At 40.5% G+C, this 13,926-nt stretch overlaps 1 protein-coding gene across 1 annotated transcript in view; it reads left to right on the top strand.

Annotated features, from left to right (window-relative positions):
- The window catches only part of SKOR2 (SKI family transcriptional corepressor 2), a 42,141-nt gene that overhangs the window by 20,121 nt on the left and 8,094 nt on the right, over positions 1 to 13,926 (top strand). The window contains exon 6 of the mRNA XM_086373416.1: positions 7,375 to 7,442. Coding sequence (XP_086229542.1) covers positions 7,375 to 7,442 — 68 coding nt within the window. The remainder of the gene's footprint in view (positions 1 to 7,374; positions 7,443 to 13,926) is intronic.

Below are 13,926 nucleotides of genomic sequence, written 5' to 3'. Positions count from 1 at the left end.
TGGGCCAGATAATCCTCATCTCATACAAAGATGAGGACTACATGAGAGGATCCACGTTAAAGTCGGAGAACATCCCTAGCGCAGGATAAGTGCTTGATAGCATCATCAGTGACAGTGATGGTGATGAGGAAGCAGGAGGAAGAAGAGGAGATTATTCATTAGCATTGAGTTCTTGAAAAGTGTTTCTAGAATACAGAGCATGGTGGTTGGTAGCCGGGTCTCCAGGTTTGGACGCTGACTTCCCCGCAGAATAACCTTAGACAGATTTTTACCTGACCGCCTTTTCAGCTGTAGAACCATACTACTACCCACTTTGTGGCACTGCAGAGAGGATTAAAATGTATAAAGTGTTCAGCATAGTGACTGATCCGTAGTAATGTGAGTCGTTGTTACTATTACCATTTTAAGTATAATACTTATGTTCCTACAGGGGCTTTATTGTAAAGCAGCTGATACTAGAAAGCAGAACTTCTAGAGCTTTATCGGGCGGTAGTTATAGAGGATGGGACAGGCAGCGAAACTGGTTTTGACACAAGACAATTCTATTTAGTTGTCCAACTGAGCAGATAAGCAAAGAGAAGTCAAGAGGGGATCCTAAGGGAAGGTGGGAGAAATGTAGTCTAGAATCGGGTAGAAATAAGAGTTGGAGGAAATGGATGAAGGGGAGCTTCACCTCTGTCAAGGTCGTTGAGCTGACAGTGGAACAGCTGGTCCCACATCCTGCAGTGACATCCTGTGTGTAATTAGACAGGCCCTGCCCCCAGCATCGGAGACAGCAATGGCACCCCACTCCAGTACTCTTGCCTAGAAAATCCCATGGACGGAGGAGCCTGGAAGGTTGCAGTCCATGGGGTCTCTGAGGGTCAGACACGACTGAGCGACTTCACTTTCACTTTTCACTTTCATGCATTGGAGGAGGAAATGGCAACCCACTCCAGTGTTCTTGCCTGGAGAATCCCAGGGACGGGGAAGCCTGGTGGGCTGCCGTCTATGGGGTTGCACAGAGTGGGACACGACTGAAGTGACTTAGCAGCAGCAGCAGCAGCCCCCAGCATGCCACGGGACTTTCCCACTAAGGACCAATCTGATCACTGTTGCAGCTGCAGATCTGGTAGTCACTTTGTCCTGACACTGTATCTGCCTTCCCTAGTGAATCTCTCCTTCCTCCCTTCTCCTCCAGCACCCGGCACCTTCCTCTATTACAGCATTTGCTGTCGTTTTTCAGTCATTTTACTCTCTTGCCACTAGCCATCAGTGTAACCTCAGAGCCTAACCCTGATCTGGGACCTGCAAAAGGCTGCTAGATGAAGTCACCAGTGGAGAAGGCCCTTACTCTCTCTCTCTCATGTCTCTGCTGCAGGGTGTAACCCTGGGTCCTTACCTCCCTTCCCCACTCCAGCTCTTTCTGCTTGCTGCCACTAGCCCAGCCTTCCTAAAAATCTACCTTTGGTGCCACATATTCCATGCACTATAGTGATTCTCTGTTGCTGATCATATTGCAACTAATCTGACTCCTGACTGGCTTCTAAAACCCTCTGTAATCGCCCCACTCACCCTGCTTATTTCTCCTTCTCCCCCTGTTCAGCTCGTTACCCCACGGACAGCGCTCACCCCTCATTTTCCACCTCTGCACCCCTTGTTTCTCTAGTTCCTCGTCTAGGTGCTCCTCATCATTTGGAACATAGCTCAAGTCCCGCCACCTCGAGGAAGCCTTCCCGCTCTTGCAGTACACACGCTTTGCTGAAGTCCTAGTTCCACTGGCGTTTTGTGTTAACTCCTCACTGATTCTTTCACCCTCCACCTGACAGTGTTGTAAATATGTTCAGGATAGAGTCTTTGTTGCTGCCCACCCAGCAAATTGTGGGCATAGAGTGTACTCTCAGTCAATGGTTGATGTAGGTTTTGGTGTCATATTCAAAGAGATTAAAGCTCATAATGAAGATGAAATTGGATCACTGATAAAGGAGATTAGTGAGGACTCATGAATTGAGTCCTTGGATTTGCAGATATGACGACAAATTCATGGCACTGAGAGAACCAAGTAGAAAGGCCAGTGGTTTACAACAAGGGAGGCCTAATGACTGAGGCTTTGTGAAAAACTTAACTGGTAGGTGTTAATCATGTCATCATTTTAGATTTTTATTTAAAAATCTGTTTTCCAAGTTCCTTTTAAGATTACTTCTTAAAAGACCCAACTATATTTCATCTGTCTGAATATGGTCATCCCATCTTTCACCTGTGACTGTTACTAGATTCATTCTATGATCAGTAGAATCATAGAATTCTTCTTTACTTGCTCTTTGTATAGTGTCCTCTGGAAAAGGAGGGAAGGGAATTTCTAATACATGGTACGGATCAAAAGTCTCTATTATGGTTTAAAAGCAGTGACAACAAAATGAATACTGTGTAAATGAAAAAGCCCCCAGAGCTTATTGCTTGATAAGTAGGCTCTACTGGGGGAATTAGATCTACTGTATGAGTCCTCGTCTTATTTCTAGTGCCAGGAATGTAGGCTGGATACTTCTTGTTGCCATTTGAAAGACGCTTTGGCTTTTCAGACTGTCCATGTTTGCGGAACACAGGTGTTGCTGCTGTGTTTGGCTGGCAGACTGCCGGTGCTTTTTCTGCCACCTCTTCTTATGCTGTCATCTTCCAAAATAGTTGGGCTCTAAGTAATTCTCGTTAGAGAGATAAGCTTACTGATTTTTTCATCTCCAGTTAAATTGTGCCTTCACCGCCTTGGAACATAGCAAACTTTTTAGTTTTTTTCTTTTGCCAGTTAGCGATCTTTATATCTCCCAATTTAAGCTTGTTGTAGAAAAGTTTGGAGAAGGCAATGGCACCCCACTCCAGTACTCTTGCCTGGAAAATCCCATGGACGGAGGAGCCCGGTGGGCTGCAGTCCATGGGGTCGTTAGGAGTCGGACACGACTGAGCGACTTCACTTTGACTTTTCACTTTCATGCATTGGAGGAGGAAATGGCAACCCACTCCAGTGTTCTTGCCTGGAGAATCCCATGGACAGAGGAGCCTGGTGGGCTGCTGTCTATGGGGTCGCACAGAGTCAGACACAACTGAAGCGACTTAGCAGCAGCAGTAGAAAAGTTTAAGTATGCAGAAACAGAAAGAAAATAAAAATCACCCATAATCTTGTCACCTAGAGAAAACCAATGTCAACATTTTGGAGTTTCAGCCTTTCTAATGCATATTAAATCATTTTTTAAACAAAATAAAATATTACACACACTATTTTTTTAACCTTCCTTTTTCCCACTTAACATGAACTTCTTTTCTTGACCACCCAGCAGTCTATAAATGTGGTCTTATATTGGACATTAAAGTTTATCCAAGTTTTAGACATCATTGTTACTAAATCTTTTCACAAATCCATGATCATTTTCTTAGGATAAACTCCTAAAAGAATTGCTGTGTCAAAAATATGATCTTTTCAAAGCTCTTGATGCAAAATTTTATGTTGCTTTCCCAAAAGGTTGAATTCATATTCCCGTCCTTGAAACACCATGTATCATCTTTTCTTTAGATCTTTGGTAACTTAAATGGAAAAAGTGGTTCCTCATATTATTTCCTTTTCTTTCATTGCTGGGGATATTGAACACTTCGCCTGTATCTGCCATCCCTTTGTATGTGTTGTGAATGCCATAGTCTTTCCTCATATTTCTTTTGATGTGTTCATTTTCTTATGGTTTGTGTGAACTCTTTACATACTAAAGTATTAATTCTGTATCATCTTGCAAATTTTTTTTTGCTTCAATTCATTTTAAAATGTTGACTTTGGTGTTTTGTGTTCACGTTTGTTGTCACATCAAAGCTTTAAATTTTTATCTAATCAAATCTATCAGTCTTTCTGGCTTGCTTTTTGTCTTTGACACCTTTCCTCACTCCACTTCTATAAAAATATTCACCATTTTTCTATCACTTTAATGGCTTTTTTTTTTTTCATTTTAATTTAAAGAATTGTATTGTATGCCATCAGAGAGCCATGAGCATGAATTAAGTAAGGGCTAGTTACCATCATTCCACTCTAAATTGCCCTCCTCCAAAATCAGACTCTCCTGGGATTCCAGGGAGGTGGCACAGCCAGCTTCAGGCAGGCTTTGTTCCCACCCCTCTCAGTTCCCACCCTGATCAGAGGCACTGCGGAGCTCGAGAGGGACAGAGGAAGCTGCCAAGGCTCAGAGGGTAGGTCTCGTCTTCACAGATGGATGCCTGCTTGGGATGTACTCTGGCCTCTGGAAAGAACACTGATCTTCTGAAGGTGTCTGGCCCAGGCACGGGGCTAAGGATGCTAGTGGAATGTTGGTTCCGATTGCCTTGTGCCCAGTCTATGGGCTTTGACCCACCTCCAGTGCATCCTAGGTGGCAGGTGGATGCCAGCCCCTCATACTCCTAATTGTTATCAGTGCATGTCAAAATTACCCACTCCTCATCTACCAGCACAGGAAAGAGAACTGGTGTCTGAAGCCCAACCAAGTCGATTTACCTTGTCATCAAATCTTAAAGCAGTAGAGCAGGAAAGGGCCTTACAGAGCACATTACTCCATCCCCTTGTTTGTTCGGATAAGGGTCTGAGCCTCCAGAGTCGGGTAACTGTCATTCAAGGCAGATCCAGACCTTCTGGTGGATATTTCAGTGCTCTTTTCATTCCTCATCCATTAACCAGCCCCTGCCGTGTGTCAAGCACTGTGGTGGGCTTTGGAAATTTTAGAAGTGTCTAAAATATATCTTCCTGCCCTCACTGTCGCACTCAAAGACACATGTATAACAGCTAATCATAGTATGAACTGTGGATGCGTTAACAGAGGTATGCGTACAGTACTGGAGGAGTAGAAGAGAAGGGTGACTGATCCTGGAAGGAGAGGGCAGGAGAATCAGAGAACATTCTGGGAGACATAACATTCAAGCTTGAAGAAATTGGAGAGGTTTGCTCTAAGGGCAAGGCCACACATCACACGGTGGCTGGGAGTACAGTGCGTGTGTGAAGACTGGAGCGTGGTTTGGCGGGTGATGGGACGCAGGGAGCTTCCTCCACCCGCTGTGCTGTAGTCAGCTGGGTACTTGCTGTTCCCCACTCAGCCTCCGCGTCTTACTGCAGAGTGCTGATCACATCTCCTCCCCGCTTTCCTTGCGTTCACCCTCCAAGGGAATCGGGGCTCCTCCTTTAACCCTCGCACAGTACTACAGACTTACCTCTATTACAGCGACTTTCCCATCAAGTTCTGAGAAGAGAATAGGAAATGGATCTTTTAAAAAATATATGTTATAAAAGGCAAGACTGTGGAGACAATAAAAAGATCAAGTCTGCTAGAGATGGGGTGGACGGGAGCAGTGAATAAGCAGAGCACGGAGGATTTCAGGGCAGTGAGAATATTCTGCCCAATATGTGACGACAGAGACACATTGCTATAGACTCGTCCAAATGCACAGACTGTACAAAACACCAAGAGTGAATCCTAAGGTAAACTGTGGACTTCGGGTGATAACGGCATGTCAGTGTAGGTTCGTTCTTGGTGGTCAGTTCTGGTGAGTGATGTTGGTAGTGGGGGCGTATGTATAGGAAATCTCTGTAGCTTCTTCTTAATTTTGTTGAGAACCTAAAACTACTCTATTTTTTTTAAAGTCCCTTAAAATTAAAATAATTAAATTAAAATCTCTTAAAAATTATTAAAAATACGTGCTTGAGGTTGGGGAAGGAATTCAAATATTATAGAAAGATTTGTTGTTCAGTCGCTCAGTCCAATGTGACTCTTTGCAACCCCGTGGCCTGCAGCATGCTAGGCTTTCCTGTCCTTCACTATCTCCCAGAGTTTGCTCAAACTCATATGCATTGAATCAATGATGCCAACCGTCTCATCCTCTGTCACACACTTCTCTTCCTGCCTTCAGTCTTTGCCAGCATCAGGGTCTTTTCCAGTGAGTCAGCTCTTCAGGTGGCCAAAGTATTGGAGTTTCAGCTTTAGCATCAGTACTTCCAATGAATATTCAGGACTGATTTCCTTTAGGATTGACTGGTTTGATCTCTTGGCTGTCCAAGGGACTCTCAAGAGTCTTCTCCAGTACCATAGTTCAAAAGCATCAATTCTTTGGTGCTGAGCTTCCTTTATGGTCCAACTCTCACGTCCATATACATGACTACTGGAAAAACCATAGCTTTGACTAGATAGACCTTTGTCAGCAAATGTGATATCTCTGCTTTTTAATATGCTCTCTAGGTTTGTCATAGCTTTTCTTTCTTCCAAGGAGCAAGTGTCCTTGATAGAAGTCAAAAAATAAAAAGAACAGTGTTTTTAGTTTCTAAGTATCCAGAATCTCATGAATGGTAAAGGGTTTATCACCTTGGAAGTGGTGGGAAACCATCACGAACTTTTAAGCAGGAGAGTGAAAGGGATTTGAAGAGGAAGGAGGTGGAGGCCATATGGTTGGTTGGGAAATTCTTCAGGCAAGAGGTGTCTGCATTTGGGAGGTAACGATGGCAAAGAGAGGAGAGGATGGAGGTGGAATATACAGGACTCACAGCAGCTGGCTGCCGAGATGAAAGGAAGAGAAGAAAAGATGATGACAAAGTTTCTGGTTTCTTCAAGGTCCTGCCCTGGCCATCCACCACAGATTCATATGAGATCAGGTCAATTTCTCAATTAAAGCTGAAAAAGCTGAAGTTAGCCAAGTCCCCATTTTAAAAAGAGCACATGGAAAAGATGAAACAGCAAGATACACATTAAGAAGTCATTCCTTTCTGGAAATACAATAAAAATGATCAATATGTAGAATGGCAAAGATATTTTGCACAATATCTCTTAAAGATCCTTCCTTCCTTCTCTGATTGAGGCATATGTGTGTGCATGGTAAGTTGCTTCAGTCATGTCCAACTCTTTGCAGCTCTATGGACTGTAGCCCAGCAGTCCCACCAGAATCCCATGGACAGAAGAGCCTGGCAGGCTACATGGGGTCGCAAAGAGTTGGACATGACTGAGTGACTAATACACTCTCAGAATTTACTATTTATTCTGATTAAACCACAGTCTTGGAGAAAATATGTCTTCAAATAACCATAGCACAGAGAGCTCACCCAGGTGCTCTCTGATGACCTAGACGGGTGGGCTGGTGGGGAGTAGGGTTTGGAGGGAGGTTCAAGAGGAAAGGGATATATATATTTTTTTATGGCTGATTCACATTGTTGTACAGCAGAAATAAACACATTGTAAAGCAATTATCCTCCAGTTAAAAAAAAAATTTTTTTAAAGGGGGAGTGTTTCTGTGGGACCATCAGTAGTCTACTATACCGTCAATATGCTAAATATACCAAAAGTAGATTTTGCACTTTAATTAATTTCTTTCTCTGTTTCTCGCCCCTTTCAGATAATTTCCAGGATCAAATGAAAAGGGAACTAGCCTACAGAGAAGAAATGGTGCAACAGTTACAAATTGTAAGATGCATTTCTACTTAAAAATGAATTCAAGGTGATGGGTTTGTTTTCAAAACCACCTGATACGTATGAAGCTGTTCCTGTTTTATGCCTTGAAATCCTTTGGTCCACTTACCCCTCCGCTGGTTTAGATGCTAATTGCCAAGAGATTTACTTAGATGCAGGGTAAACAGATGTGTCAGTATGTTTCCTCTAAATGTAACTACCTACCATGTGTTAATGGACAGATGTGTGCATCGTCTCTGAGAGTGAACCAGAGGTACCCGCATTGTCTTCCACGGTGCAAACCTCCGAGCACAGCGCCGGGCTGTGCCAGAGGCCCAGGGAAGGGCCACTGTCTTTGTCTTACCCCTCCTTCCACCACCCAGACCTGAGCCGGGCCCACTGCTGTCAATAGAACTTAGTGTAAACACAATTCATCAGTTAAATTCCCTTGAAGGATGATGAAAAGAAATGAATTATTTCCAAATGAAGGATGTTACTCACTCTATCCTAATCGTGTCTGAAAGTGGACATGGACTAAGCTCTGTTGACACAGAAACAGGGAAACAGGAGAACATCTACTAATTAGTGGTGTGAGTTTTTTGTTTTTGTTTTTCTTTTTTGAGTTGTTTTTTCTTTTTCTGTTTTCCTCGCCCTTTATCCCCATGCAGACACAGCTGGTATTATTTATTAGTGCTTTGAAAGTCATCTCCCAAGCTTCCTCATTTTCATGAGTACAATGGGGAAATAATTTCTGCTCAGTTTTTGTAAGATATTTTTAATCATTTGGGTAAAGACATGACACTGATTCTTAATGTTATTCACAGCATGGTTGTTATAATTTGGGTTGTTTGGCGTTTCTGAGCTGGTCCCCGCTATCCTTCTGCCATGAAATGTTTGTCTACGCAGACTCGCCTGTCTTGTCTAGAGAGCCAGGCATCTAGCTCTCTGTCAAGATTATTTAAGAAAGATGGTTATTGATGTTTCCTTCCTGCATGGGAGAAAATCATGCTTGCTTTAATGGAGATTGCCGAGAGTCATTTTGAAAGCATCCTTGTATTTCACGACGTTTTCCCCCATTCTGAGGGCTCTATTAAAAGTGCTGCTAACTCTAACCCTCCATCTGAGGTTTTCCTGGATCTCAAGTGCTGGTTAACGACTCTCAGTTCTGAAAACCACCTCAACTTAAGATCCTCTTAAATAGGATCTTTCTTCTTGTTTTGGTTTTGTTCGTGTTAGTTTTATTTGCACCTAAATTCATTGGGGAAGAGAAACATTTTCTTAATCAGTTGGCCACTAATCCCCCACAGGAGTTAAAAAAAGAAAAGTATCTACTGTTCTTAGCTTTTGATACCTAGATAATAAGAGCTGCTTATTACTTGCTGTGAATTTATGTATTGCTTAATTTGCCCAAAGAAAGAATATAAAGATAGAATCAGAGGTATGAGGATATAAAATTTTAAGACTACTTATTTTACATAGGATACAATTTTCAGACTCTTAAAACAAAAATTGCCATACATGCAACCAAAAATGTGTGACTCCTGGGTAGTGATGAACATAGCAAAATGGGCATTAGGAAAGGAAACTAAATAATTATTTTAGTGCTAGTTATTAAGGCCAGTTATATAACTTTAGTGTCTTAATTTTCTTTGACATTTGGTTTCTTTAGTAAAAGAGGACGTGGCATTGCATCCATGTGATAAGCAGACAGTATTAATAAAGAGAAAAATATCTCATGTCTTTTGAGATATTTGGTATGTGGGATGGTACAAACTAGTATTACAAAATATAATTATTATATTGTATTGCAAAATATTCTATCATCATGTAGTCATTTATCTAGATAAGTGTTATTAATTCATATTTCTCTAGATAGTAAATTTTCCTGATTTCAAATTAAATTCTTTGGGAGGAGTTGGAACGTTTCCCCCCGACCCTTGTGCTGCTGCTAAGTCGCTTCAGTCGTGTCCAACTCTGTGCAGCCCCATAGATGGCAGCCCACCAGGCTCCTCTGTCCCTGGGATTCTCCAGGCAAGAACACTGGAGTGGGTTGCCATTTCCTTCTCCAATGCATGAAAGTGAAAAGTGCGAGGGAAGTCGCTCAGTCGTGTCCGACTCTTCGCAACCCCATGGGCTGCAGCCCATCAGGTTCCTCCATCCATGGGTTTTCTAGGCAAGAGTACTGGAGTGGGGTGCCATTGCCTTCTCCCCCGACCCTTGTAGGTACCATGTAATTCCTGAAATCCACAAAAGCACATCCACACTGCCAACATGAAAACTGGTGAAATAGGCATGATTTATTCCTACTGTTTCTTCCCCTCCTTTTGTGTCCCCTATCCTGAAATTTCTGGTTCTTCATGTTGCCTTCAACACCAAGCATGGTGTCTAATATCAAATAGCTATCAGTAGACATTGCTGAATTAATCACCATCCATGGATGCCCCTGACTCTGATAATCTTATGTAGCCATCCTCTTAATTCTTTTCCAGATTTTCCTGGCTTGGTCCTGATTTCCCCAAATATTTTTTTGTGCTGGGTAACTACTACCAAAACTACTAAAAGAAGCCTTACTAGTGAATTGTGCATGCGTGCTCAGTTGTGTTCAACTCTGGATGGTAGCCCGCCAGGCTGCTCTGTTCATGGAATTTTCCTGCAGAATACTGGAGCGGGTGGCCATTTCCTACTCAAAGAGATCTTCCCCACCCAGGGTTCAAACCTGCGTCTCTTGCATCTCCTGCATTGGTAGCGAATTCTTTACCACTGCACCACCTGGGAAGGCCCTCTAGTGAATTACCAGGAGCTTATGTATTTACTGCACTATCTTTGTGACTAACAGATACAAGCTTTAAGGTCCGCAAACTTGAGTTCAAGATTCATCCTATTCATTCATTCATTCATTCATTGTATCAGTTTCTAAACCAAAGGGACCCATTGAAAGGCCAACCTAGTATCTTAATAGGTATATGATAAGGCACAAGTGCTTAATAAGCATGAAATGCAGATGTAAATCATAAAATGCTATGCCAGTATGAAAAATCAATTTAATGGCATGCTCTTTCCCAAAGTAGTACCTCTGTTAGTGGAACTATTGGCTAAAGGCACATTTGTGCAAGAAGGACTTGTGTTCACACTATACCGTCTGCTTTAGAATTGAGGCAGTGGACTCAAGATTTCTTGAAAGGAAACATCCTGTCCCTTATTCAGCTTGTATTTGCTAGAGTACCTGGAGAAAAATGTCTTTAGAATTATATCTAAATCAAGTTGCTAGGTATCACAATTATTGACTTTCTCAGTATTTTTGGTTTAGTGCTCTAATTCATCACTAAATATGGATACATACTTTGTTCCTTGAGAACAGAACAATTCACCAAAATTTTTAATTCAATATGCTTAAATTATTCTATATTTAAAGTGTATAGAGCATATGTTACAGAATAGTCATTTACCTGCAGAATAGGCTTCTTTTCCTTTAAATGAGATGAAAACCTACTGTATCCTGTAGTCATAGAAAATTCAAATATATTAAAACCATCATATTTTATAACAATTCCCATAGACCCACAATGCATTTATCCTATGCTGTTACACAGTGTTCTTATTCAAGATTATATTGAAAGCATCTTGGGTATCATTGCCATAGAAAGAAAACTTATGAATTTCTTTGGTGCCTACATTTTAGATTCTCTGCTGACTTTAACTTCTATATTGTTGCTTCCTTTTCCAGTTTGTTAAATGCAAAGTTGTGGTGACTATAGATTCAAATGATTGATTCTCTTTGTACATTTATAAATGAATGTGCATTTATTTCAATGTGAGGTTTAAAGCATATGCAGTTTATTTAACATAACTGGGCCACAAGCTAATTTTTTTTTTTTTTTTACAAATAGCTTAAAATTAGAGTTTTACAGTTCTTAACACAGTTTATATTATAGTCCTCCACCTCTGCCTTGGGTTTTCAAATGCTTAAAATGTTTTTGTTACCAAACTAGATTTATTCATACAAACAAATATGTTCCTCTCGGTATGAATCAAAAACGTTTTTAGAATTAGCAAGTTCATGAAGATGTTTATTACATTAAATATAATCAAGAGCAAAAGATTTCTCATTCACAAGTGAATTACGATTCTAGGGGAAAAGTATTCAATTTGTAAACCAAAACCATCATCCTTTAGGATTAAGAAGAAAGTGAAAAAACTATTACAATGTTATATGTAGTTTTTAAAAAAATTTAAAGAAGGAAATGAAGGTATTTTACTAAGTGTATGACATTGTTTTAAAGATTTTTACTAGTGTATGGTTGATTTACAATATTGTGTTAGTTTCAGCTCTACGGCAAAGTGAATCAGTTACACATATACATATATCCACTCTTTCTTAGATTCTTTTCCCATATAGGCCATTACAGAGTACTAAGTAGAGCTCCCTGTGCTGTACAATAGGCAAAAAGCATTTTTAGTTATCCTTATTAGGATCCTTATCCTTATTATCCTTATCCATTTTATATATAGTAGTGTGTATATATCAATCCCAATCTCCCAATTTATCCCTCCCCATTTTTAACCCCTGGTAAGCATAAGTTTCTTTCTACATCTATAAGAGTATGTAACCTTTTGATTAAAGTTTTTCCAAGGATTAGGATATAATATAATTTACAACATGAGCTGAGATTACTATAATGTCTTGATAACTTTTTTTTTCCATTGCTAATTTGGCAACACTTTTTTTAAGCAAGTACATATGTGTAGAGGCTACTACCATTAGGTTTATTCAAGGCATATCATATTTGAAGCCGTAGTTATTGAAGACATTAGTCATAGTTCTTGAAGAACATTGTGAAGCTGCAATAGAAAACACACAATAAATGACTGGACTCAGATTCACATCCTTTGAACTTGCTGGAGCGCTACCAAGGGGCGCATAGATTAAGGAAAAAAAAAATGCTTTTAAAATGTGCTGGTCTTTAGGTGCCCTCTACTGTTTTTCCAGAACGCTGCAGTCACACACAGGCAAGGGGAACCGGTCTTAAAGTTCTTCATTCAAAGCCTCAATTAACATCATGTTAGTCCACTAGATTTAGTACTAATGTTTCGTTCACTGTGGACTTGTAAAAAAGCAGTTTACAACTCTCTGATGGTCTGAGCGCTGTGCTTCCTTGCAGGGAAAGGAGCAGTGACAGGTTTTTACCATTGCTGTAGGAGTGTTCCCTCTTCAGCAAGGACACAGCTCTTAGAGATATACGGTCTTTTCTTGGAGGTGCTCTGGGATTAACTAGGATGGGAACTTGCCCAGATTTGTACTCTCTGAACCTGGAAAGTTTTTTAAAATATGTTTTACATATTTTTAAAAGGTTGATCAAACACTTTATTTTTAGAAAATATCCCTGGGTCCCTAGAGGATTTTGATTTTGTGACTAAATGTGTAACACATCAGAGGAGTTTATCTAAGTCTGAACATCTGTGGAAGCTGCCTTAAGATTCTCCAAGAGATAGGCTTTGACTAAAGTGGGTCCTCTTCCAAGTATTGATCCATTGCCTTGCATTTTGACAATGCAGTCACTTGTTTCTAAGTTATATATCCTTTTTCACATCTTTCTCTTTTTGAGATGTAGATCCACTTTAATGTCTGAGCTCAGGCTAACTCTCTCTTGGCACAAACTAGGAAATTATCCTTTTTGGCAAAATCTCAATACTTTTGATACTCTAGAGCCAACTAGGTAATTTACAAGTTACATAATAACTTTCAGAGGTTTTTGTCCATGCCAATCTTGGTGATTTCCAAGCTGATCAAGATGAAAAGAAAGCTTTTATGAATTCTAATATATGGGGTTTACATGGCGTAGTTATCTTAAATGGAGTCTCTAAGGTCATGAGCTTCCCAAGTTAGGGAAGACAGAACCTGATACACCACCAATCATAAAAGTGCCCATTACTTGATGTATTGTAAGAAAAGGAAGCGCCTAACTATTATTCTAAGATGCCATCAATCATAGTACAGCCAATATCAGAAATGTTAAAATGTGAGGGGGAAGAGAGTATCTTAGAATCAATGAAATAGGATAGTTTCCATGAGCAACTGGGCCGTGTGCTAATATATTCTTTATTTATCATTCATGATTTAGGACTTGGAATTAATAATTCTCAGCTCACAGTGTGAGATGAACAATTCTTCACACAGATCTAAATTTCAATCTGGAGATTTGAGGATCAAATGTGCTTTTTTGGAAATGTCCTTTTTTTCCCTGAGTCCTCTTAAAGAATTTCCTAATCCGCTTCCCATCTTAATGAGATGCTGCATTGCTGTTTCTGAAAAAAAAAAAAGAGAAAGAGAAAGGCATTCTGACTTAGATGTTAAGGCAGTGCCCTTCAGGCAGTTTTGTTTAGGTTAGGGTGAGTAGTGTACTGGCTTTGATGAGATGGCTCATGGTGATATTAACTTATCTCGTGTAGTGCCTGGTACAGAAGATACTTACTAAATCTTTGTGGCATCTAATCTTGATGT

Source organism: Bos grunniens, chromosome 24 (genome assembly GCF_055505025.1).
Source record: "Bos grunniens cultivar Pamir isolate PY7600 chromosome 24, Bosgru_T2T1.0, whole genome shotgun sequence".
NCBI classification, from domain to species: domain Eukaryota; kingdom Metazoa; phylum Chordata; class Mammalia; order Artiodactyla; family Bovidae; genus Bos; species Bos grunniens.
Note: the sequence above shows the minus strand (reverse complement) of the source record. Positions and strands in the feature narration are given on the sequence as shown.